At 48.6% G+C, this 20,283-nt stretch overlaps 1 protein-coding gene across 1 annotated transcript in view; it reads right to left on the bottom strand.

Annotated features, from left to right (window-relative positions):
• tut4 (terminal uridylyl transferase 4) overlaps positions 1-19,712 on the bottom strand; it is a 34,061-nt gene extending 14,349 nt beyond the window's left edge. Inside the window, exons 1-15 of the mRNA XM_033964971.2 lie at positions 19,532-19,712; positions 17,864-17,978; positions 17,442-17,628; positions 15,805-15,917; positions 13,963-14,079; positions 12,943-13,120; positions 12,745-12,833; positions 12,217-12,268; positions 12,079-12,148; positions 9,664-9,790; positions 8,774-8,893; positions 7,977-8,153; positions 7,000-7,174; positions 3,917-4,260; positions 1,316-1,466 (exon numbers count right to left, since the gene is read on the bottom strand). Of these exons, the coding sequence (XP_033820862.1) occupies positions 1,316-1,466; positions 3,917-4,260; positions 7,000-7,174; positions 7,977-8,153; positions 8,774-8,893; positions 9,664-9,790; positions 12,079-12,148; positions 12,217-12,268; positions 12,745-12,833; positions 12,943-13,120; positions 13,963-14,079; positions 15,805-15,917; positions 17,442-17,628; positions 17,864-17,956 (1,993 nt within the window). The 5' untranslated portion in view covers positions 17,957-17,978; positions 19,532-19,712. The remainder of the gene's footprint in view (positions 1-1,315; positions 1,467-3,916; positions 4,261-6,999; positions 7,175-7,976; positions 8,154-8,773; positions 8,894-9,663; positions 9,791-12,078; positions 12,149-12,216; positions 12,269-12,744; positions 12,834-12,942; positions 13,121-13,962; positions 14,080-15,804; positions 15,918-17,441; positions 17,629-17,863; positions 17,979-19,531) is intronic.
• Between the last annotated feature and the right edge of the window lie 571 nt (positions 19,713-20,283).

Raw genomic sequence — 20,283 nt, 5'->3', positions numbered from 1 at the left:
ACACAACATCGAACAAACAAAACGACTCATTTAAGAAAACAACATCGATCAAACAAAACGACTCATTTAAGAACACAACATCGAACAAACAAAACGACTCATTTAAGAACACAACATCGATCAAACAAAACGACTCATTTAAGAACACAACATGAGGATCTAGTTTCGATATTAATAGTGTTGTTTAGATATTTTAGTATTGATTAGAATCTGATTTTCGATACTTTTGCCAACACTCAAATGTGTAATGTTCATGTATCATGTGTTAAGTTTGATTTTGAGCTTTATCAGAACAAGACTAACCTCAACAGAAAGAGAATTAATATTTTATAACGAAAAAGGAGCTTTTTTTCATGATGAATATTGAGTGAATTCCTTAGTATCAAAAATGAGTTTGAAATGTTTGTACCGTGACACAGATTATACTCAGACACAACGGCAGCAGATGGATAAACACTGGGGCAAAAAAGTATTTATTCAGCCCCAACTGTGCAAGTTCAACTGAAAAAGACGAGAGACGCCTGGAATTTTCATCATAGTTTCACTTCGACTATGAGACAGAATGAAAGAAACGAGGGAATCACACTGTAGGATTTTTAATGAATTAATTGGTAAATTCCTCTGTAAAATAAATAATTGTCACCTACAAACAAAAAAGATCTGTGTCTCTCACACACCTGTACCTTCTTCTTTCAGAGGCTCCTCTGTCCTCCACTCGTTCTCTGTATTAATGGCCCCTGTTTGAACTCGTCCTCAGTATAAAAGACACATGTCCACAACCTCAAACAGTCAGACTCAAACTCCACTATGGACAAGACCAAAGAGCAAAGGAACCACAAACAAAACTGTAGACACCAGGCCCCGAACACTCAATCTGCAACAGGTAAGAGCTGGAGTCAACAAATCAACTGTGGAGCAAGTATTAGAAAATGCCTCAGAACATCACAGCTCTAGAGGAGATCTGCAGGAGGAACGGACCGAACTACAGCAACAGTGTAAACCTCTGGAGACAGAAAACGACCTGTCACTGCAACAAAGGGAATATAACAAAGTATGAGATGAACTTTGTTCTAGACCAAATACTTATTTACACCATAATTTGCAGGTGATTTTCTAGATATTTTTTTCTCATGTGTCTCATAGCTGAACTGAACCTATGATGAAAATTACAGGCCTCTCGTCTTTTTAAGTGGGAGAACTTGAACAACTGGAGCTGAATAAATACTTTTTTGACCCACTGTACTTATGTGCACACACACAAACACGTATGACCCACTGTACTTATGTGCACACACACAAACATGTAAAGTCTTACGGTAGCAGAGGCGGCACAGCCCGTCCAGGATCTCTCTGAAGCGCTCGTTCATCGGAGGCAGAGGTTTCAGTTCGATCTTTTTAAAATCCTCAGGACACTCGTCTTTAAGGTGGCCGTCACGTTTGCAGATGCTGCACACCACCACAGGGGGCTGTGGAGAGCACATACACAATATATCACACAACAACGCTAACATGACATAACGCTAACATGACATAACGCTAACATGATGTAACGCCAACATGACGTAACGCTAACACATGACATAACGCTAACATGACGTAACGCTAACATATGACGTAACGCTAACACATGACGTAATGCTAACATGACGTAATGCTAACACGTGACGTAACGCTAACACGTGACGTAACGCTAACACGTGACGCAACGCTAACACGTGACGTAACGCTAACACATGACGTAACGCTAACATGACGTAACGCTAACATGACATATTGTTAACAAAACATACTCCTAAAATGACGTAATGTTAATGCTAATATGGCATAACACTACTTCACTAACACTACCAATATCGTTATGTTACATAACGATATAACGTTATGTAACAATCTACAACAATTTGTCCAGTTGACAAATTGTAACTTTGTCGTTTGTTATGGATCAGACCTGGAGGACTGAGGGTCCACACAGACACTATGACATGTTAACAAGACATCACGTTAACATGACATAATGCTAACATTAGCATGACATTACACTAATACACTAAATACTAAAGGAACCCCTTAACGTTCAGACGGCCCGCCCTCAGGAACTACGGCTCTCATCTTTCTGAATATGTAAACGATTTACCCCTGAAATCACCACAGCGCTGACAGATAAGACGTTTTTACAGAGAAGTCAGAAATGTGGATTTGGACTTCACTTTGAGAGCTCTAGTTCTGTCAAACATCAACATATTCACACAAAGTTTGTCTCATTTGTTCTGTAAAGGTCCAGAGAATATAATCCAGTCAAGAAATAATGTCCACAAAATAAGATCCTCCATGTCCAGTCTGCTGTAAAATCTGCTCTGTCACTTTTTTGCATTTCTTTTGTCGATTTCAAGCATAATAAACTTCTGACGGTGCCAACTTTGTTCCTCAGTGCAAAACACACGTGTCAGCTTGTGAGTGACACCAGTGTTGGCCAATAAGGTGGGGCTGTGGGTTACTGAGGCCCCAGACAGTGAATCAGTGCTACAGATGACTGAAAGAGTACGCCTCACTCTCCCCCTTGTAGAATCAAGCTGTTACATTTCACACATTTAGTGATGTTTTCCCTTTAAAGCCAATGAGCAGCTGAACACGACGATGCACGACATGCAATAGTTTCCCGTAAACAGACGGACTATGCTGCGCGTGTAAAAGGAGGAGTCTGGATACAAAGATCTGCGCGTTTTAAACATGACGAAATGGACAAAACAAAGGAAGTACGCGACCGAGGACACTGTGGATGTTTGTACAAGTTAAACTAGAGGCATCTGGACCCGGAGCGGTTCATGGAACTGAGTGAAGATCTCATGATGGACTCAGGAGCAGAGGACCTGATGTGCTGATGGACTGGATGATGTTCCTGATCAGTAAACGTGGTTTATTCTGCTGTTGACTTCATTGTGGGTCAAATGTGTATTATGTGTAATCATTAGCATTAGCTAATGCCAATCTGCCCCCCCGACCACCACCAACCATCACAATGACAGAAGTTGGTCCGAGCGGGACTCGATCCTCCAACCTTCAGACCAAAGCTCTAACCACTGAGCCACTGTTGCTTAATGAGTGTCTCACTGTACAATCATGTCCAGTGTGTTTTCAGTTTTCAGTGTGTGTTTGTTTACATTTTGAAGTGTGTGTTTGTTCACTGTTTGCAGTGTGTGGTTTGTAAATATATATTTATTTTGACCCATAGCACTTGTTTTTCACTATATTTTATGTACAAATACACATTTTATATTGTGTTTCGATATATAAATGTACAGTAATAGAGCAGCTGCAGATACAGATTCCTCTCAGTGTGAGTTTTCAGTTGAGCCTCACTCTGTGGGTTGAAACATTCAAAAGTCATTGCAGTTTTTCCAAACATTCTCCAAATGTCTCCATTTGGATTTGGTTTGGAGAGGCCTGGACTTAAGATAAAATGATTGTAAAACTCAAATTTTTATAAATATTGACCTCAGATTTGAAATGTTAGTTGTCAACAAGATTTTCAGTTGAGATATAGTGTGTTTTCGTCCCCAGCTCCTACTGCAGCTTTCAACACCTTCATTTTAACAAAAAAATTTGAAAAATGAGAAAAATATTTTTTATGTGTGTTCCAAAGTGAATAAATGCTCAGCAGACAAACTCAGTGATTCTGACGCCTGTGAGTAAAACTACAGGGACTTTACAAAGACACAAACCTGGGTATTTACTACTGAGGGTTCAATAATGTGATCATTTTAATTTGGAGAGGTCAGAGCAGGCAATTTCACCAAAATGACCCAGAAGGTTAAGGGGTTAAATGGGGTACTGGGGTACTGGGGTACTGACTGCGACCGTGCACCAGCGGAAGAAAATGGATGGATGACTCTGAACAGCTGAAAGGTTTGTGTCTCACCTTTCCTCCGGTGAAGATCATTTTGTCAAACTGGTAAAGCATCTTGTCCTCCTCCTCCTCCTCGCTCTCGTCCAGTCCGTTCACTCGGTCCTCGGTCCGGTCCAGGTCCTGGTCTAGACCCAGGTCTCGGAGTCCGCGGTCGATGGAGTCGCTGTGGTTTGGTTCCTCCTCCTCGGTTCTGGTTCGATTCTGATCCGATTTCATGTTCCGGGAGGTGGGTTTTCTTTGGGACTTTTGGGGGACAGCGAAGTACTTGTAGGCCGCTCTGAATCTCTCCTGGACGTACTCGAAAACCATCTGACTGTTGAGGCTCCGTGCCACATTCCTCTTTAGAGCGAACGGGTCTGAAACAGGAGCAGAGCTAACTGAAGCACTGCTCTGTCTGAAGGACTCAAGTTAGACTTTCATCTGATCCTAACCTGTGTGTGTGTTTACCCTCTATAGCGAGCCGTCGCATGTGTGTGTGTGTGTTTACCCTCTATAGTGAGCCGTCGCCTGTGTGTGTGTGTGTGTTTACCCTCTATAGCGAGCCGTCGCATGTGTGTGTGTGTGTGTGTTTACCCTCTATAGTGAGCCGTCGCATGTGTGTGTGTGTGTGTTTACCCTCTATAGCGAGCCGTCGCATGTGTGTGTGTGTGTTTACCCTCTATAGCGAGCCGTCGCCTGTGTGTGTGTTTACCCTCTATAGCGAGCCGTCGCCTGTGTGTGTTTAACCTCTATAGCGAGCCGTCGCCTGTGTGTGTGTGTGTTTACCCTCTATAGTGAGCCGTCGCCTGTGTGTGTGTGTGTTTACCCTCTATAGCGAGCCGTCGCCTGTGTGTGTTTAACCTCTATAGCGAGCCGTCGCCCGTGTGTGTGTGTGTTTACCCTCTATAGCGAGCCGTCGCCTGTGTGTGTGTGTTTACCCTCTATAGCGAGCCGTCGCCTCTGTGTGTGTGTGTTTACCCTCTATAGCGAGCCGTCGCCTCTGTGTGTGTGTTTACCCTCTATAGCGAGCCGTCGCCTGTGTGTGTTTACCCTCTATAGCGAGCCGTCGCCTCTGTGTGTGTGTGTGTTTACCCTCTATAGCGAGCCGTCGCCTGTGTGTGTGTTTACCCTCTATAGCGAGCCGTCGCCTGTGTGTGTGTTTACCCTCTATAGCGAGCCGTCGCCTGTGTGTGTGTTTACCCTCTATAGCGAGCCGTCGCCTGTGTGTGTGTTTACCCTCTATAGTGAGCCGTCGCCTGTGTGTGTGTGTGTGTTTACCCTCTATAGCGAGCCGTCGCCTGTGTGTGTGTTTACCCTCTATAGCGAGCCGTCGCCTGTGTGTGTGTTTACCCTCTATAGCGAGCCGTCGCCTGTGTGTGTGTGTTTACCCTCTATAGCGAGCCGTCGCGTGTGTGTGTTTACCCTCTATAGCGAGCCGTCGCGTGTGTGTGTTTACCCTCTATAGCGAGCCGTCGCCTGTGTGTGTGTTTACCCTCTATAGCGAGCCGTCGCCTGTGTGTGTGTTTACCCTCTATAGCGAGCCGTCGCGTGTGTGTGTTTACCCTCTATAGCGAGCCGTCGCCTCTGTGTGTTTACCCTCTATAGCGAGCCGTCGCCTGTGTGTGTGTTTACCCTCTATAGCGAGCCGTCGCGTGTGTGTGTTTACCCTCTATAGCGAGCCGTCGCCTCTGTGTGTGTGTGTGTTTACCCTCTATAGCGAGCCGTCGCCTGTGTGTGTGTGTGTTTACCCTCTATAGCGAGCCGTCGCGTGTGTGTGTGTGTTTACCCTCTATAGTGAGCCGTCGCCTGTGTGTGTGTGTGTGTTTACCCTCTATAGCGAGCCGTCGCCTGTGTGTGTGTGTGTTTACCCTCTATAGCGAGCCGTCGCCTTTGTGTGTGTGTGTTTACCCTCTATAGCGAGCCGTCGCCTGTGTGTGTGTGTTTACCCTCTATAGCGAGCCGTCGCCTCTGTGTGTGTGTTTACCCTCTATAGCGAGCCGTCGCCTGTGTGTGTTTACCCTCTATAGCGAGCCGTCGCCTCTGTGTGTGTGTGTGTTTACCCTCTATAGCGAGCCGTCGCCTGTGTGTGTGTTTACCCTCTATAGCGAGCCGTCGCCTGTGTGTGTGTTTACCCTCTATAGCGAGCCGTCGCCTCTGTGTGTGTGTGTGTTTACCCTCTATAGCGAGCCGTCGCCTGTGTGTGTGTTTACCCTCTATAGCGAGCCGTCGCCTGTGTGTGTGTTTACCCTCTATAGCGAGCCGTCGCCTGTGTGTGTGTTTACCCTCTATAGCGAGCCGTCGCCTGTGTGTGTGTGTTTACCCTCTATAGCGAGCCGTCGCGTGTGTGTGTTTACCCTCTATAGCGAGCCGTCGCGTGTGTGTGTTTACCCTCTATAGCGAGCCGTCGCCTGTGTGTGTGTTTACCCTCTATAGCGAGCCGTCGCCTGTGTGTGTGTTTACCCTCTATAGCGAGCCGTCGCGTGTGTGTGTTTACCCTCTATAGCGAGCCGTCGCCTCTGTGTGTTTACCCTCTATAGCGAGCCGTCACCTCTGTGTGTGTGTGTGTTTACCCTCTATAGCGAGCCGTCGCCTGTGTGTGTGTTTACCCTCTATAGCGAGCCGTCGCCTGTGTGTGTGTGTTTACCCTCTATAGCGAGCCGTCGCCTGTGTGTGTGTGTTTACCCTCTATAGTGAGCCGTCGCCTCTGTGTGTGTGTGTGTTTACCCTCTATAGCGAGCCGTTGTGTGTGTGTTTACCCTCTATAGCGAGCCGTCGCCTCTGTGTGTGTGTTTACCCTCTATAGCGAGCCGTCGCCTGTGTGTGTGTGTTTACCCTCTATAGCGAGCCGTCGCCTGTGTGTGTGTTTACCCTCTATAGCGAGCCGTCGCCTGTGTGTGTGTTTACCCTCTATAGCGAGCCGTCGCCTCTGTGTGTTTACCCTCTATAGCGAGCCGTCGCCTCTGTGTGTTTACCCTCTATAGCGAGCCGTCACCTCTGTGTGTGTGTGTGTTTACCCTCTATAGCGAGCCGTTGTGTGTGTGTTTACCCTCTATAGCGAGCCGTCGCCTCTGTGTGTGTGTTTACCCTCTATAGCGAGCCGTTGTGTGTGTGTTTACCCTCTATAGCGAGCCGTCGCCGGGGCCAGCCCTTGGCCTCGCGGCTCACTGGTTCCTGGACTCTGATGCTGATGATAAAATCCTCCAGAGGAAACTCCAGAGTGTAAAACCTGAACAGGTCCAACCACAACTGCCCCACACAGGCAGAGTCTGGACACGACAGGGTCAGAGAGCTCTGAGGAGAGAGACCGGGTTTAGACCGGGTTTAGACCGGGTTTAGACCGGGTTTAGACCGGGTTTAGACCGGGTTTAAGTCGAGTCTGGACACAACAGGAGTGTGACTTTACTAAACCCAGAGTGTGACTTTACTAAACCCAGAGTGTGACTTTAATAAACCCAGAGTGTGACTTTACTAAACCCAGAGTGTGACTTTAATAAACCCAGAGTGTGACTTTACTAAACCCAGAGTGTGACTTTAATAAACCCAGAGTGTGACTTTACTAAACCCAGAGTGTGACTTTACTAAACCCAGAGTGTGACTTTACTAAACCCAGAGTGTGACTTTAATAAACCCCAGAGTGTGACTTTACTAAACCCAGAGTGTGACTTTAATAAACCCAGAGTCTGACTTTAATAAACCCAGAGTCTGACTTTAATAAACCCAGAGTGTGACTTTAATAAACCCAGAGTGTGACTTTAATAAACCCAGAGTGTGACTTTACTAAACCCAGAGTGTGACTTTAATAAACCCAGAGTCTGACTTTAATAAACCCAGAGTCTGACTTTAATAAACCCAGAGTGTGACTTTAATAAACCCAGAGTCTGACTTTAATAAACCCAGAGTCTGACTTTAATAAACCCAGAGTGTGACTTTAATAAACCCAGAGTCTGACTTTACTAAACCCAGAGTCTGACTTAAGCTCAAACTAAAATTTCTCCACCAGAGTAAAAAGTTCTGTGATAAATATTGACGTCCATGTTGTTCCGTCACAAACTGAACCGTGGGTTGATGTAGAGATCATGACAGGTCCACTCACCAGCCCCTCAGAGGAGTGCGCCTCGGTCAGGACTGGTTCTGGTTTAGTCCGGTTGTCGGCCCGGTTCTCGGTCCGGTTGTCGGTACTCGGGGGGCGGTGCTCCCAGCGCACAAAGGCGTCCTGACAGATGCCCGTGAGGTGGTACTCGTCGACTCGCTTCAGCTCAAACCCAGAGATCTGAAACGCATGGAACCAGAACCATGAGAACCACGAGACAATAGACAAAAAAAGACAAATTGGGGAAAAATTTGGGGAAAAAAATTACAAACAAATTGAGAAAAAACAAAATCATGAGACAGAAGCATCTGAAGTTTGACGAGCGTTTTATTTCACAGTAACTCTAACCCGACTCATGGCCCGAGAGTTGAACCACGGAACTTCTAGATGAGAGGTGAAAAAGCGAACCACTCTGCTGTACACACAGACTGACACATCAGGCCGATATTTGCACTTGTCAGCGTATCGTTTATCGTTTATCGGCCTTAACTCTCCACCAGGGGGCACTATAATATATAATATATATATATATAATATATAATATGTGCAGCGTCACGTGAAGAGTGCAACTTTTACAGAATCTAAATGTGCCCGACACATCAGAGCGACACAGGAGCGCGTCGGGGGAGCGCGTCGGGGGAGCGCGTCGGGGGAGCGCGTCGGGGGAGCGCGTCGCCGGAGCGCGTCGGGGGAGCGCGTCGGGGGAGCGCGTCGGGGGAGCGCGTCAGGGGAGCGCGTCAGCCGAGCCGCCGGTGAAAACCCCGATTTTGTTTTTTTCGTGGTTATGGTGGAGGACTCACCCAGGGCCCGATGTACACGGGCAGCACAGGCAGAGGGCGCTGCTGCAGGAAGAAGATGACCATGAGGGCCAGAGAGTAAGACGGGATGCCCCCCTCCGCCTGGTGGTCCATGTGGCACAGCTGAAACACACGGTTCAGAATCAGTGACAAATGTTTCAATGTCCTAATTCTAATGTTTCCTCGTCACAGACCTGGAGTTGTGTTTGTTTCATTCACATGTTTAACACACAAACCTGCAGATTTAGGCTGAGTTCTTCTCTCAAACTGAAAACACTCTGTTCCACCTTATGATGTCATCATGTGGTGATACAGGAAGTGCTCCTCTGTGTTTTAAACTTCACCTTTACTATCTTCACCTCATTTAGATCATTTCAGTCCTGGAGTTGTCTCTTATCTCGACTGAACTAAAGGTAAAAGGAGGAGTTCACTTGAAAATTACCACTTCATGACATCACAAGGTGGAACAGAGCGTTTTGATCTTTGTAGATGTTACAAACTAATAATAAAGTGTAACTCAAACATGTGAATGAAACAAAACACAACTCCAGTGTTTGAGGAGGAAACATCAGAACATGGATTAAAACTGCAACAGTCAGTAATATGGAACTTTTAAGAGGGACCAGACCTGGCCCTGGTCTAGTCCGGGTCTAGACCGGGTCTAGACCTGGTCTAGTCCGGGTCTAGACCGGGTTTAGTCCTGGTCTAGTCCGGGTCTAGACCGGGTTTAGTCCTGGTCTAGTCCGGGTCTAGACCGGGTTTAGTCCTGGTTTAGTCCTGGTCCAGTCCGGGTCTAGTCCTGGTCCAGTCCCGGTCTGGTCCGGGTTTAGTCCTGGTTTAGTCCCGGTCTGGTCCTGGTTTAGTCCCGGTTTAGTCCTGGTCTGAGTTCTTACTCGGGCCCAGTGTCTGAAGGCCAGGACCAGAGGAACCAATCGCGGCTCGAGTTTGGACAGCGCTGCGAGGTGATTGGTCGTGAGGCAGGCGACATCGTTCCCACCGCTGACTTTACAAACGAGCCCACTGTCGACAGAACGAGAGTCAGAACGAGAGTGAGCCAGAGTGAAGAGTCAGAGTGAGCCAGAGTGAAGAGTCAGAGTGAGCCAGAGTGAAGAGTCAGAGTGAGGAGCCAGAGTGAAGAGCCAGAGTGAGTCAGAGTGAAGAGTCAGAGTGAGTCAGAGTGAGGAGCCAGAGTGAAGAGTCAGAGTGAGCCAGAGTGAGCCAGAGTGAGCCAGAGTGAAGAGTCAGAGTGAACCAGAGTGAAGAGTCAGAGTGAGCCAGAGTGAAGAGTCAGAGTGAGGAGCCAGAGTGAAGGGTCAGAGTGAGGAGCCAGAGTGAAGAGTCAGAGTGAGCCAGAGTGAAGAGTCAGAGTGAGGAGCCAGAGTGAAGGGTCAGAGTGAGGAGCCAGAGTGAAGAGTCAGAGTGAGGAGCCAGAGTGAAGAGCCAGAGTGAAGAGTCAGAGTGAGGAGCCAGAGTGAAGAGCCAGAGTGAAGAGCCAGAGTGAAGAGTCAGAGTGAGGAGCCAGAGTGAAGAGCCAGAGTGAAGAGTCAGAGTGAGCCAGAGTGAAGAGTCAGAGTGAGCCAGAGTGAGGAGTCAGAGTGAGTCAGAGTGAGCCAGAGTGAGCCAAAGTGAGCCAGAGTGAGCCAGAGTGAAGAGTCAGAGTGAAGAGTCAGAGTGAGGAGCCAGAGTGAAGAGTCAGAGTGAGGAGCCAGAGTGAGCCAGAGTGAAGAGTCAGAGTGAAGAGTCAGAGTGAGGAGCCAGAGTGAAGAGTCAGAGTGAGGAGCCAGAGTGAGCCAGAGTGAGCCAGAGTGAAGAGTCAGAGTGAGCCAGAGTGAAGAGTCAGAGTGAGCCAGAGTGAAGAGTCAGAGTGAAGAGTCAAGAGTGAAGAGTCAAGAGTGAAGAGTCAGAGTGAGGAGCCAGAGTGAGGAGCCAGAGTGAAGAGCCAGAGTGAAGAGTCAGAGCGAAGAGTCAGAGTGAGGAGCCAGAGTGAGCCAGAGTGAAGAGTCAGAGTGAAGAGCCAGAGTGAGGAGTCAGAGTGAGTCAGAGTGAAGAGTCAGAGTGAAGAGTCAGAGTGAAGAGCCAGAGTGAAGAGTCAGAGTGAAGAGTCAGAGTGAGGAGCCAGAGTGAAGAGTCAGAGTGAAGAGTCAGAGTGAGGAGCCAGAGTGAAGAGTCAGAGTGAGGAGCCAGAGCGAAGAGTCAGAGTGAAGAGCCAGAGTGAGGAGTCAGAGTGAAGAGCCAGAGTGAAGAGTCAGAGTGAGTCAGAGTGAAGAGTCAGAGTGAAGAGTCAGAGTGAAGAGCCAGAGTGAAGAGTCAGAGTGAGCCAGAGTGAGGAGTCAGAGTGAGCCAGAGTGAAGAGTCAGAGTGAGCCAGAGTGAGCCAGAGTGAAGAGTCAGAGTGAGCCAGAGTGAGCCAGAGTGAAGAGTCAGAGTGAAGAGTCAGAGTGAGGAGCCAGAGTGAAGAGTCAGAGTGAAGGGTCAGAGTGAGGAGCCAGAGTGAAGAGTCAGAGTGAGGAGCCAGAGTGAAGAGTCAGAGTGAGGAGCCAGAGTGAAGAGTCAAGAGTGAAGAGTCAGAGTGAAGAGTCAGAGTGAGGAGCCGGAGTGAAGAGTCAGAGCGAGGAGCCAGAGTGAGGAGCCAGAGTGAGTAATTTACAGATACAAATAAATTATTTTAAAAATCATACAATGTGATGTCCAGATTCTTTTTAGATCATTTCTCTCACAGTGGAACATTTCAGACCCTCCCTGAAGTGGCAGAACGTGCAAAACCACAGGGTGTTCAAAGACTTATTTACCTCACTGTATGTGACAAACAAGATTATATAAACTTAAAGAGCAGGTACTAACTGTAACATATTTAAATCTCCATGTTTCTCCCCTCCCTTTGCTCTCTGTGCTAAGCCCCTCCCCCTTCAGAGCACTATAACAAAACAGCTGCATCCCACTAATGAAACTACTGCACATCACACCAGGTTTGTCACGTCATAGTGTACGGGTTTGTGTCAAGTTTTTGTATATTCATGGAAGACTGTTGTGCGGCGGTGATGTAGGCTTGTGGGCGGAGCCTCGTACAGGCTCGTACTGCTAACTGTATTGAGGGTTTGAACATTACTCAAACATGGATGATCTAAAACCTCTTCAGACGTGTTTCTGATGAGGCAACAGCGCTAGAACATGGGGCAACAAGAAAAGAACCAACTTTATACTGTCTCTACATTTAGAATATTATTTTGTACAGTCTCGGATGAAATTGGCTTCATCAGCTGCATCCGCTCACCGCCTTGCCCAAGGACACAACAACACTCAAAATTGTACCTGTGAACGTCTCGACAGAACACCGTCGGGACTTTGGCGTGGAAATCTGACTCCACCTCCAAGAAATCCGCTGGAAAAACACAGAGAGTTAAACAGAGCTGGACACCCGAAAGATCTCCAGACAAAAGCAGGACTTACGGCTGCACTTCAGGATCTCCAGCACCTGGATGAGGACTTCAGGCTGAGTCATCTGGGACAGAATCAAGACAAAAGAACCACAATCAAGACAAAAGAACCAGAATCAAGACAAAAGAACCAGAATCAAGACAAAAGAACCACAATCAAGACAAAAGAACCACAATCATGACAAAAGAACCAGAATCAAGACAAAAGCAGAGTCTAGACAAAAATACCAGATGTGAAAAAAAAAAGACTCCGCAACGACCCCAATACAACAATAATGACATAGTAGCAAATGTGTGATAAACTTGTGATAAACATGTAATAAACATGTAATAAACATGTGATAAACATCACGTGATTCACAACGGGAGGCGTGTCTGAAACGTGAGTCATGTTGGGAGGCGTGTCTGAAACATGAGTCATGTTGGGAGGCGTGTCTGAAACATGAGTCACGTTGGGAGGCGTGTCTGAAACGTGAGTCATGTTGGGAGGCGTGTCTGAAACATGAGTCACGTTGGGAGGCGTGTCTGAAACAGGACTCACGTTCGGAGGCACGCTGACGTCAATATTGATGTCGGACGTTTTAAAAGCAAAACGTGTCAAACACGAGCCGTACATCCGCAGGGAGCAGGCTGAAACATAAAAGATTCAAACACATTTAGACTCTCACAGTTAGACAATCTCACAGTCCCGGCTCAGTCTCTGTTCAGTCCCAGTTTAGACCCGGTTCAGTCCCTGTACCTGGGAGGTGTGCTTGGATGGTCCTTTCCATCAGCTCCACTGCTCTGTGTCTGCTCTGGAGGTCGTGGTCAGAGAGGCCGTATTTTTGGGCGGTTTGGGTCACGGCTCGGTCCAGAGCCTGAATCTGAGCCGGACTCGGAGGAGGCAGTGCCCGGAGCTCATTCTCCTCCTGCTTCTCCTGTAAACACCACATCTGTGACCTCAGTTTGACCCGAGTGACCCCTCTGTGACCTCAGTGTGACTCGAGTGACCCCTCTGTGACCTCTGTGTGACCTGATTGACCCCGTGACCCTCAGAACATCTGTGACCTCTGTGTGACCCGAGTGACCCCTCTGTGACCCTCAGAACATCAATTCCGACTGCAAGTATCATAGTAACCCAAGAGCCAATCATGAACACGGTTGTTGAAGGTAACGCCCGTTCCTGCACCGCTGGTTTATCAGGGAGCGGGCGCTTAGCAACGCTGTCAATCAAACCTGTTGCTAACGCTAATGCTAACGCTAACAGGAGCGACCTCGGGGACAGAAGGACCTGATTTGTCTGTTATTAATGTTCAGATCTGGATTTACAGACACAATAGTGAAATAAAAACCCCAGGATCATGTAGAGGGTTAATACGAACATTTAAGACCAGAATGAGACGGACACAGGGACAGAGAGAGGACAGAGAGGACACAGAGAGGGGACACAGAGAGGACAGAGAGAGAGGACAGAGGACACAGAGAGGACACAGAGAGGACAGAGGGGACACAGAGAGGACACAGAGAGGACACAGAGAGGACACAGAGGGGACACAGAGGGGACACAGAGGAGAGACAGAGGAGACACAGAGGGGACACAGAGGGGACAATCTATACACAGGAAGAGAACTGGAGCCAGCGTCGATGGAGCTGAATCTCGCCCATGATCACTTCCTGTTTGGCGCTAGCATGTTAGCTATGTCCATTTATTTACAGTGTCCGTCCACCACAGACTCTGAACAGCTGTAAGGTCCTGGTGTGAGCTGAGTCCGCTCTTTACCGTGATGTTCTTCTTGTGGCGCTTCTCCTTGATGTGCTTGTGCGCCCCCTGGATGTTCTCGATGTGAACGGCACACAGGCGGCACAGGTACTGGTAGTTTGGGTAATCCGGGGACGCCTGAAACCAAAAAAAAAAAAAAAAGGAACGTTTCAAATAGAACAAAGAGAATCAGCCTTATTGTGCTGTGTATGTGCTGTGTAGGGGTGTGTGTGTGTGTATATGTTGTGTGTGTGGGGTGTGTGTGTATGTGCGTTGTGTTGTGTGTGTGTGCTGTGTTGTGTGTGTGCTGTGTGTGTATGCTGTGTGCTGTGTTGTGTGTATATGTTGTGTGTGTGCGTGTGTGTATATGTTGTGTGTGTGCATGTGCTGTGTGTGTGTATGTGTGTGTATGCTGTGTGTGTATGCTGTGTGCTGTGTTGTGTGTATATGTTGTGTGTATGCTGTGTGCTGTGTTGTGTGTATATGTTGTGTGTGTGCTGTGTGTGATGTGTGTGTGTGTATATGTTGTGTGTGTGCATGTGCTGTGTGTGTGTGTGTATGTGTGTGTATGCTGTGTGTGTATGCTGTGTGCTGTGTTGTGTGTATATGTTGTGTGTGTGCTGTGTGTGTGTGTGTGTATATGTTGTGTGTGTGTATGTGCTGTGTGTGTGTATGTGTGTGTATGCTGTGTGTGTATGCTGTGTGTGTGTGCTGTGTGTGTCAGGTCTCTGTTGTGTCGTTCTGACAGAGTTTATTTGTCGTAGGAATATTTCTTAAACTTTATTTGACCAGGAGAAAAGTTCACTGAGATCACAACGGGCCAAAGTGAAAACACAGACACATTCACACACACAGCACACACACACACATACACACAGCACACACACAGCACACACACACCCCTACACACAGTACACACACAGACAAACACAGCACACCCAGCACACACACACATATACACACAGCACACACACACATATACACACAGCACACACACACATATACACACAGCACACACACACATATACACACAGCACACACACAGACAAACACAGCACACGTGAAAACACTGACACATTCACACACACAGCACACACACATCACACACACACACACACCCCTACACACAGCACACACACACATATACACACAGCACACACACACATATACACACAGCACACACACACATATACACACATACACCCAGCACACACACACATATACACACAGCACACACACACATATACACACAGCACACACACAGCACACGTGAAAACACTGACACATTCACACTAGAACAAGTGATTTTTAAGTTTAAAATTGTCCCTATGGCAGGTCATTTTACTACGACACACAAGAGCGTTATATTTAAGAGATTTTAGCTGAAAATGTCCCTGTTTGGCCTTTTTTAGGTTTAACATTTTACTTCCTGGTTGGAAATCATGACATCACAACAGAAAACTCTGTAAATGTTACCAAGCAACTGCTCTAATGTCACTGACACTTGGCAAATAAAAATATAAGAAAACACCTTTATTTTGTTGAACCATGTCAGAAAAAAGTGAATATTGTGCCAAACTTTTATAAAAAATTCTCCGTGTGACGTCATCAGTGTGACGTCATCAGTGTGACGTCATCAGTGTGATGTCATCAGTGTGACATCATTAATGTCATTCTACTTTGTGTCATTTTCAACTTATTTTTCAACTTTTCTTTTCAACTACTTCTTGATTTGTATAAAAATATAATTTAAAAGAATCAACAGAACCTGCTAAACACAACAAGAACTTCAGAAATGAAAGGTTTTAAAGAAAGAGCCAAAAGCTTTTCTGTAAAAGTACGACAGGTTCTGACTGTTCTTACCTTTACGAGTCGGTGGATGTAGTCACGGCACAGTCGCTCCTCCGCCTGTTTCAGACCCAGCTGCTGTTCAGTCAGAGAGGCTTCCTCCAGGGGGCGCTCTACTTCACCTCTCACTGAAACAAGAAAAACTATATCATACAAATGACACAATGAGGTGTACAGGAGTGAAACACGCAGGTGCACAGAGGAGTGAAACACGCAGGTGTACAGAGGAGTGAAACACGCAGGTGTACAGAGGAGTGAAACACGCAGGTGTACAGAGGAGTGAAACACGCAGGTGTACAGAGGAGTGAAACACGCAGGTGCACAGAGGAGTGAAACACGCAGGTGTACAGAGGAGTGAAACACGCAGGTGTACAGAGGAGTGAAACACGCAGGTGTACAGAGGAGTGAAACACGCAGGTGCACAGAGGAGTGAAACACGCAGGTGCACAGAGGAGTGAAACACGCAGGTGTACAGAGGAGTGAAACACGCAGGTGCACAGAGGAGTGAAACACGCAGGTGTACAGAGGAGTGAAACACGCAGGTGTACAGAGGAGTGAAACACGCAGGTGTACAGAGGAGTGAAACACGCAGGTGTACAGAGGAGTGAAACACGCAGGTGTACAGAGGAGTGAAACACGCAGGTGCACAGAGGAGTGAAACACGCAGGTGTACAGAGGAGTGAAACACGCAGGTGTACAGAGGAGTGAAACACGCAGGTGTACAGAGGAGTGAAACACGCAGGTGCACAGAGGAGTGAAACACGCAGGTGCACAGAGGAGTGAAACACGCAGGTGTACAGAGGAGTGAAACACGCAGGTGCACAGAGGAGTGAAACACGCAGGTGTACAGAGGAGTGAAACACGCAGGTGTACAGAGGAGTGAAACACGCAGGTGTACAGAGGAGTGAAACACGCAGGTGTACAGAGGAGTGAAACACGCAGGTGCACAGAGGAGTGAAACACGCAGGTGCAGAGAGGAGTGAAACACGCAGGTGTACAGAGGAGTGAAACACGCAGGTGTACAGAGGAGTGAAACACGCAGGTGTACAGAGGAGTGAAACACGCAGGTGCACAGAGGAGTGAAACACGCAGGTGCACAGAGGAGTGAAACACGCAGGTGTACAGAGGAGTGAAACACGCAGGTGTACAGAGGAGTGAAACACGCAGGTGCAGAGAGGAGTGAAACACGCAGGTGTACAGAAGAATGAAACACGCAGGTGTACAGAGGAGTAAAACACGCAGGTGTACAGAGGAGTGAAACACAAAGGTGTACAGTAGTGAAACACGCAGGTGTACAGAGGAGTGAAACACACAAGTGTACAGAGGAGTGAAACACGCAGGTGTACAGAGGAGTGAAACACAGGTGTACAGAGGAGTGAAACACGCAGGTGTACAGAGGAGTGAAACACGCAGGTGTACAGAGGAGTGAAACACGCAGGTGTACAGAGGAGTGAAACACGCAGGTGTACAGAGGAGTGAAACACGCAGGTGTACAGAGGAGTGAAACACGCAGGTGTACAGAGGAGTGAAACACGCAGGTGTACAGAGGAGTGAAACACGCAGGTGTACAGAGGAGTGAAACACGCAGGTGTACAGAGGAGTGAAACACGCAGGTGTACAGAGGAGTGAAACACACAGGTGTCAGGACAGACCTGGTACAGGGTCTGGCTTAGCTGGTTCTGGGTTGGACTCCGTCTCAGACTCGGTCTTGGACTCAGCCTCGGGTTCGGTCTTGGACTCGGTCTTGGGTTCGGTCTTGGACTCGGTCTTGGTCTTGGGTCTCTCTCCAGACCCGGTGTGGGTCCTGGACAGTCGTCCTCCGCGGGTTCTGCGTCGCTCCTGTGACACAGAACATCTCAGATCTACAATTGAAAAACACTACCTCATGACATCAGCAAGTGGAGTTTAGACTCAAGGGCTAAAGCCCCACTGTGGGACCTTAGAACAGGATTAAAGCCTCACTGCAGGACATTTATCACATTAGAACAGGCTTAAAGCCTCACTGCGGGACATGTATCACACACAGGGTTACAGAGAAGGGGCATTTAGCAGAATATCAGTTTAATCCTCTCACCTGGGCAGGGTCTGTTCTCCCTCGAGCTTCATCTCTGATTGGACGAACAGCTTTAGCCCCGCCCCTCTGTTGCATTCTGATTGGCTCATCCATTCTGGACCAGTATTTGAGCAAACTGTGAAAAACCAGAGCAGCAGAGCGTTTATAAACATGTTTCACCTCCCTGAAGCCAGGGGGCGGAGTCTGCTCTCAGGACATCACTCATTGGTCTAAACTTAGAAGTGGGAGGGGCCTGAGCCGTTTGCCCCGCCCCTTTCCTTCTGTCACTCATTTTCTGTTCTTGGTAAATGCCTTTAGTTTCACTTTAGACTTTCAGGCGTACAGCTCCATTGACCCTGATGCCTGTTCCCTAAACTAAATGTTACAGAGTCAAGTGTTTATAAAGGTCTTCCTCACTATTGCCATGGTAACGGAAGAATCAGAGGTTTTGGTTTATTATAAATGAAATAAACACTTCACTGGATTTACTCTTTCAGCTGTGTCCATTAATCCAGATGCCCTCCCAGTAGTACCACATGACATCATTTTATAATTTTATTGTTTTATAATTTTATTATTGCACTGATGAACAGACTCAGCAAATACTAGGAATAGGATAAGTACTAATATTACTACTACTACTACTACTACTACTACTACTTCTTATGTTTTCTTTTTGTTTTTCACTTTATCTCAAATATTCGGCTCGTCTGAGTTTCTGTCTATAGGTCTCCTGTGTGTCTCCCTCCTTCTACCACTCTCTCCCTCTTCTCTCCTCTCCATCCTCCACTCCTCCTCTCCCTTTCACTCCTCTTCTCCCTCCTTCACTCCTCTTCTCCTCATCTCCCTCCTTCACTCCTCTTCTCCCCTTTCTGTCTCGCTCTCTCTCTCCCTCTCTCTTGTGCATAACCCTCCTCTCCCTCCTTCACTCCTCTTCTCCTCATCTCCCTCCTTCACTCCTCTTCTCCTCCTCTCCCTCCTTCACTCTTCTTCTCCTCTCCCTCCTTCACTCCTCCTCTCCTCTCCCTCCTCTTCTCCCTCCTTCACTCCTCTTCTCCCTCTCCTCCTCCCTCCTTCACTCCTCTTCTCCTCTCCCTCCTTCACTCCTCCACTCCCTCCTTCACTCCTCCACTCCCTCCTCTTCTCCTCTCCCTCCTTCACTCCTCCTCTCCTCTCCCTCCTCTTCTCCCTCCTTCACTCCTCTTCTCCCTCTCCTCCTCCCTCCTTCACTCCTCTTCTCCTCTCCCTCCTTCACTCCTCCACTCCCTCCTTCACTCCTCCACTCCCTCCTCTTCTCCCTCCTTCACTCCTCTTCTCCTCTCCCTCCTTCACTCCTCTTCTCCTCTCCCTCCTTCACTCCTCTTCTCCTCTGCCTCCTTCACTCCTCTTCTTCTCCTCTCCCTCCTTCACCCCTCCTCTCCCTCTCCCTCCTTCACTCCTCTCCTCCCTCCACTCCCTCTTCTTCTCCCTCCTTCACTCCTCTTCTCTCCCTCCTCCTCTCCCTCCTCCACTCCCTCTTCTTCTCCCTCCTTCACTCCCTCTTCTCCTCCCCTTTCTCTCTCCTCTCTCTCTCTCCCTCTCTCTTGTGCATAACCCTCCTCTCCTTCGGAGCACGGGTCGGTGCCGGTTCCGTGGGGTTCCCGGTTTCACGGTCTGACGCCCGCGCACACGCACGCGCCTCGGTCTCACCGTTAAACTGCGCGGTTCCGGAGCTCCGGGACAGCGGGGCCTCTGCGCAGCTGCGGCCCGGCAGAGAGGCGCTGTGGGCGGCCTGAGCTCACGGCGCAGCGGCCTCCATGCTCCGGGGCTCCTCGGTGTTTTTCAAAGCCCAGACTCCGACGCCATGTTGGGTCTACGCCGCGGTGCATTCTGGGAAGAACACGGGTGACGTCATACAGGGGGCGTGGTCACAATGGTGCGTTCAAAGGCCGTTCAGAGTCCGTGACGCGTTCACGGAAAAAGAGCCAAGTCCACGGGTACGTGAAGGTGCTCCCAGACCCGGTGCCCCACCCTGGGTACTCTCAGACCAGGTGCTCCCAGACCCGGTGCCCAACCCTGGGTACTCTCAGACCAGGTGCTCCCAGACCCGGTGCCCCACCTGGGTACTCTCAGACCAGGTGCTCACAGACCAGGTGCTCCCAGACCCGGTGCCCCACACTGGGTACTCTCAGACCAGGTGCTCTCAGACCAGGTGCTCACAGACCCGGTGCCCCACCCTGGGTACTCTCAGACCAGGTGCTCCCAGACCCGGTGCCGCACCCTGGGTACTCTCAGACCAGGTGCTCCCAGACCCGGTGCCCAACCCTGGGTACTCTCAGACCAGGTGCTCCCAGACCCGGTGCCCCACCCTGGGTACTCTCAGACCAGGTGCTCACAGACCAGGTGCTCCCAGACCCGGTGCCCCACCCTGGGTACTCTCAGACCAGGTGCTCCCAGACCCG

The sequence above is a fragment of the Periophthalmus magnuspinnatus genome, chromosome 4 (genome assembly GCF_009829125.3).
Source record: "Periophthalmus magnuspinnatus isolate fPerMag1 chromosome 4, fPerMag1.2.pri, whole genome shotgun sequence".
In the NCBI taxonomy this organism is placed as follows: domain Eukaryota; kingdom Metazoa; phylum Chordata; class Actinopteri; order Gobiiformes; family Gobiidae; genus Periophthalmus; species Periophthalmus magnuspinnatus.
Note: the sequence above shows the minus strand (reverse complement) of the source record. Positions and strands in the feature narration are given on the sequence as shown.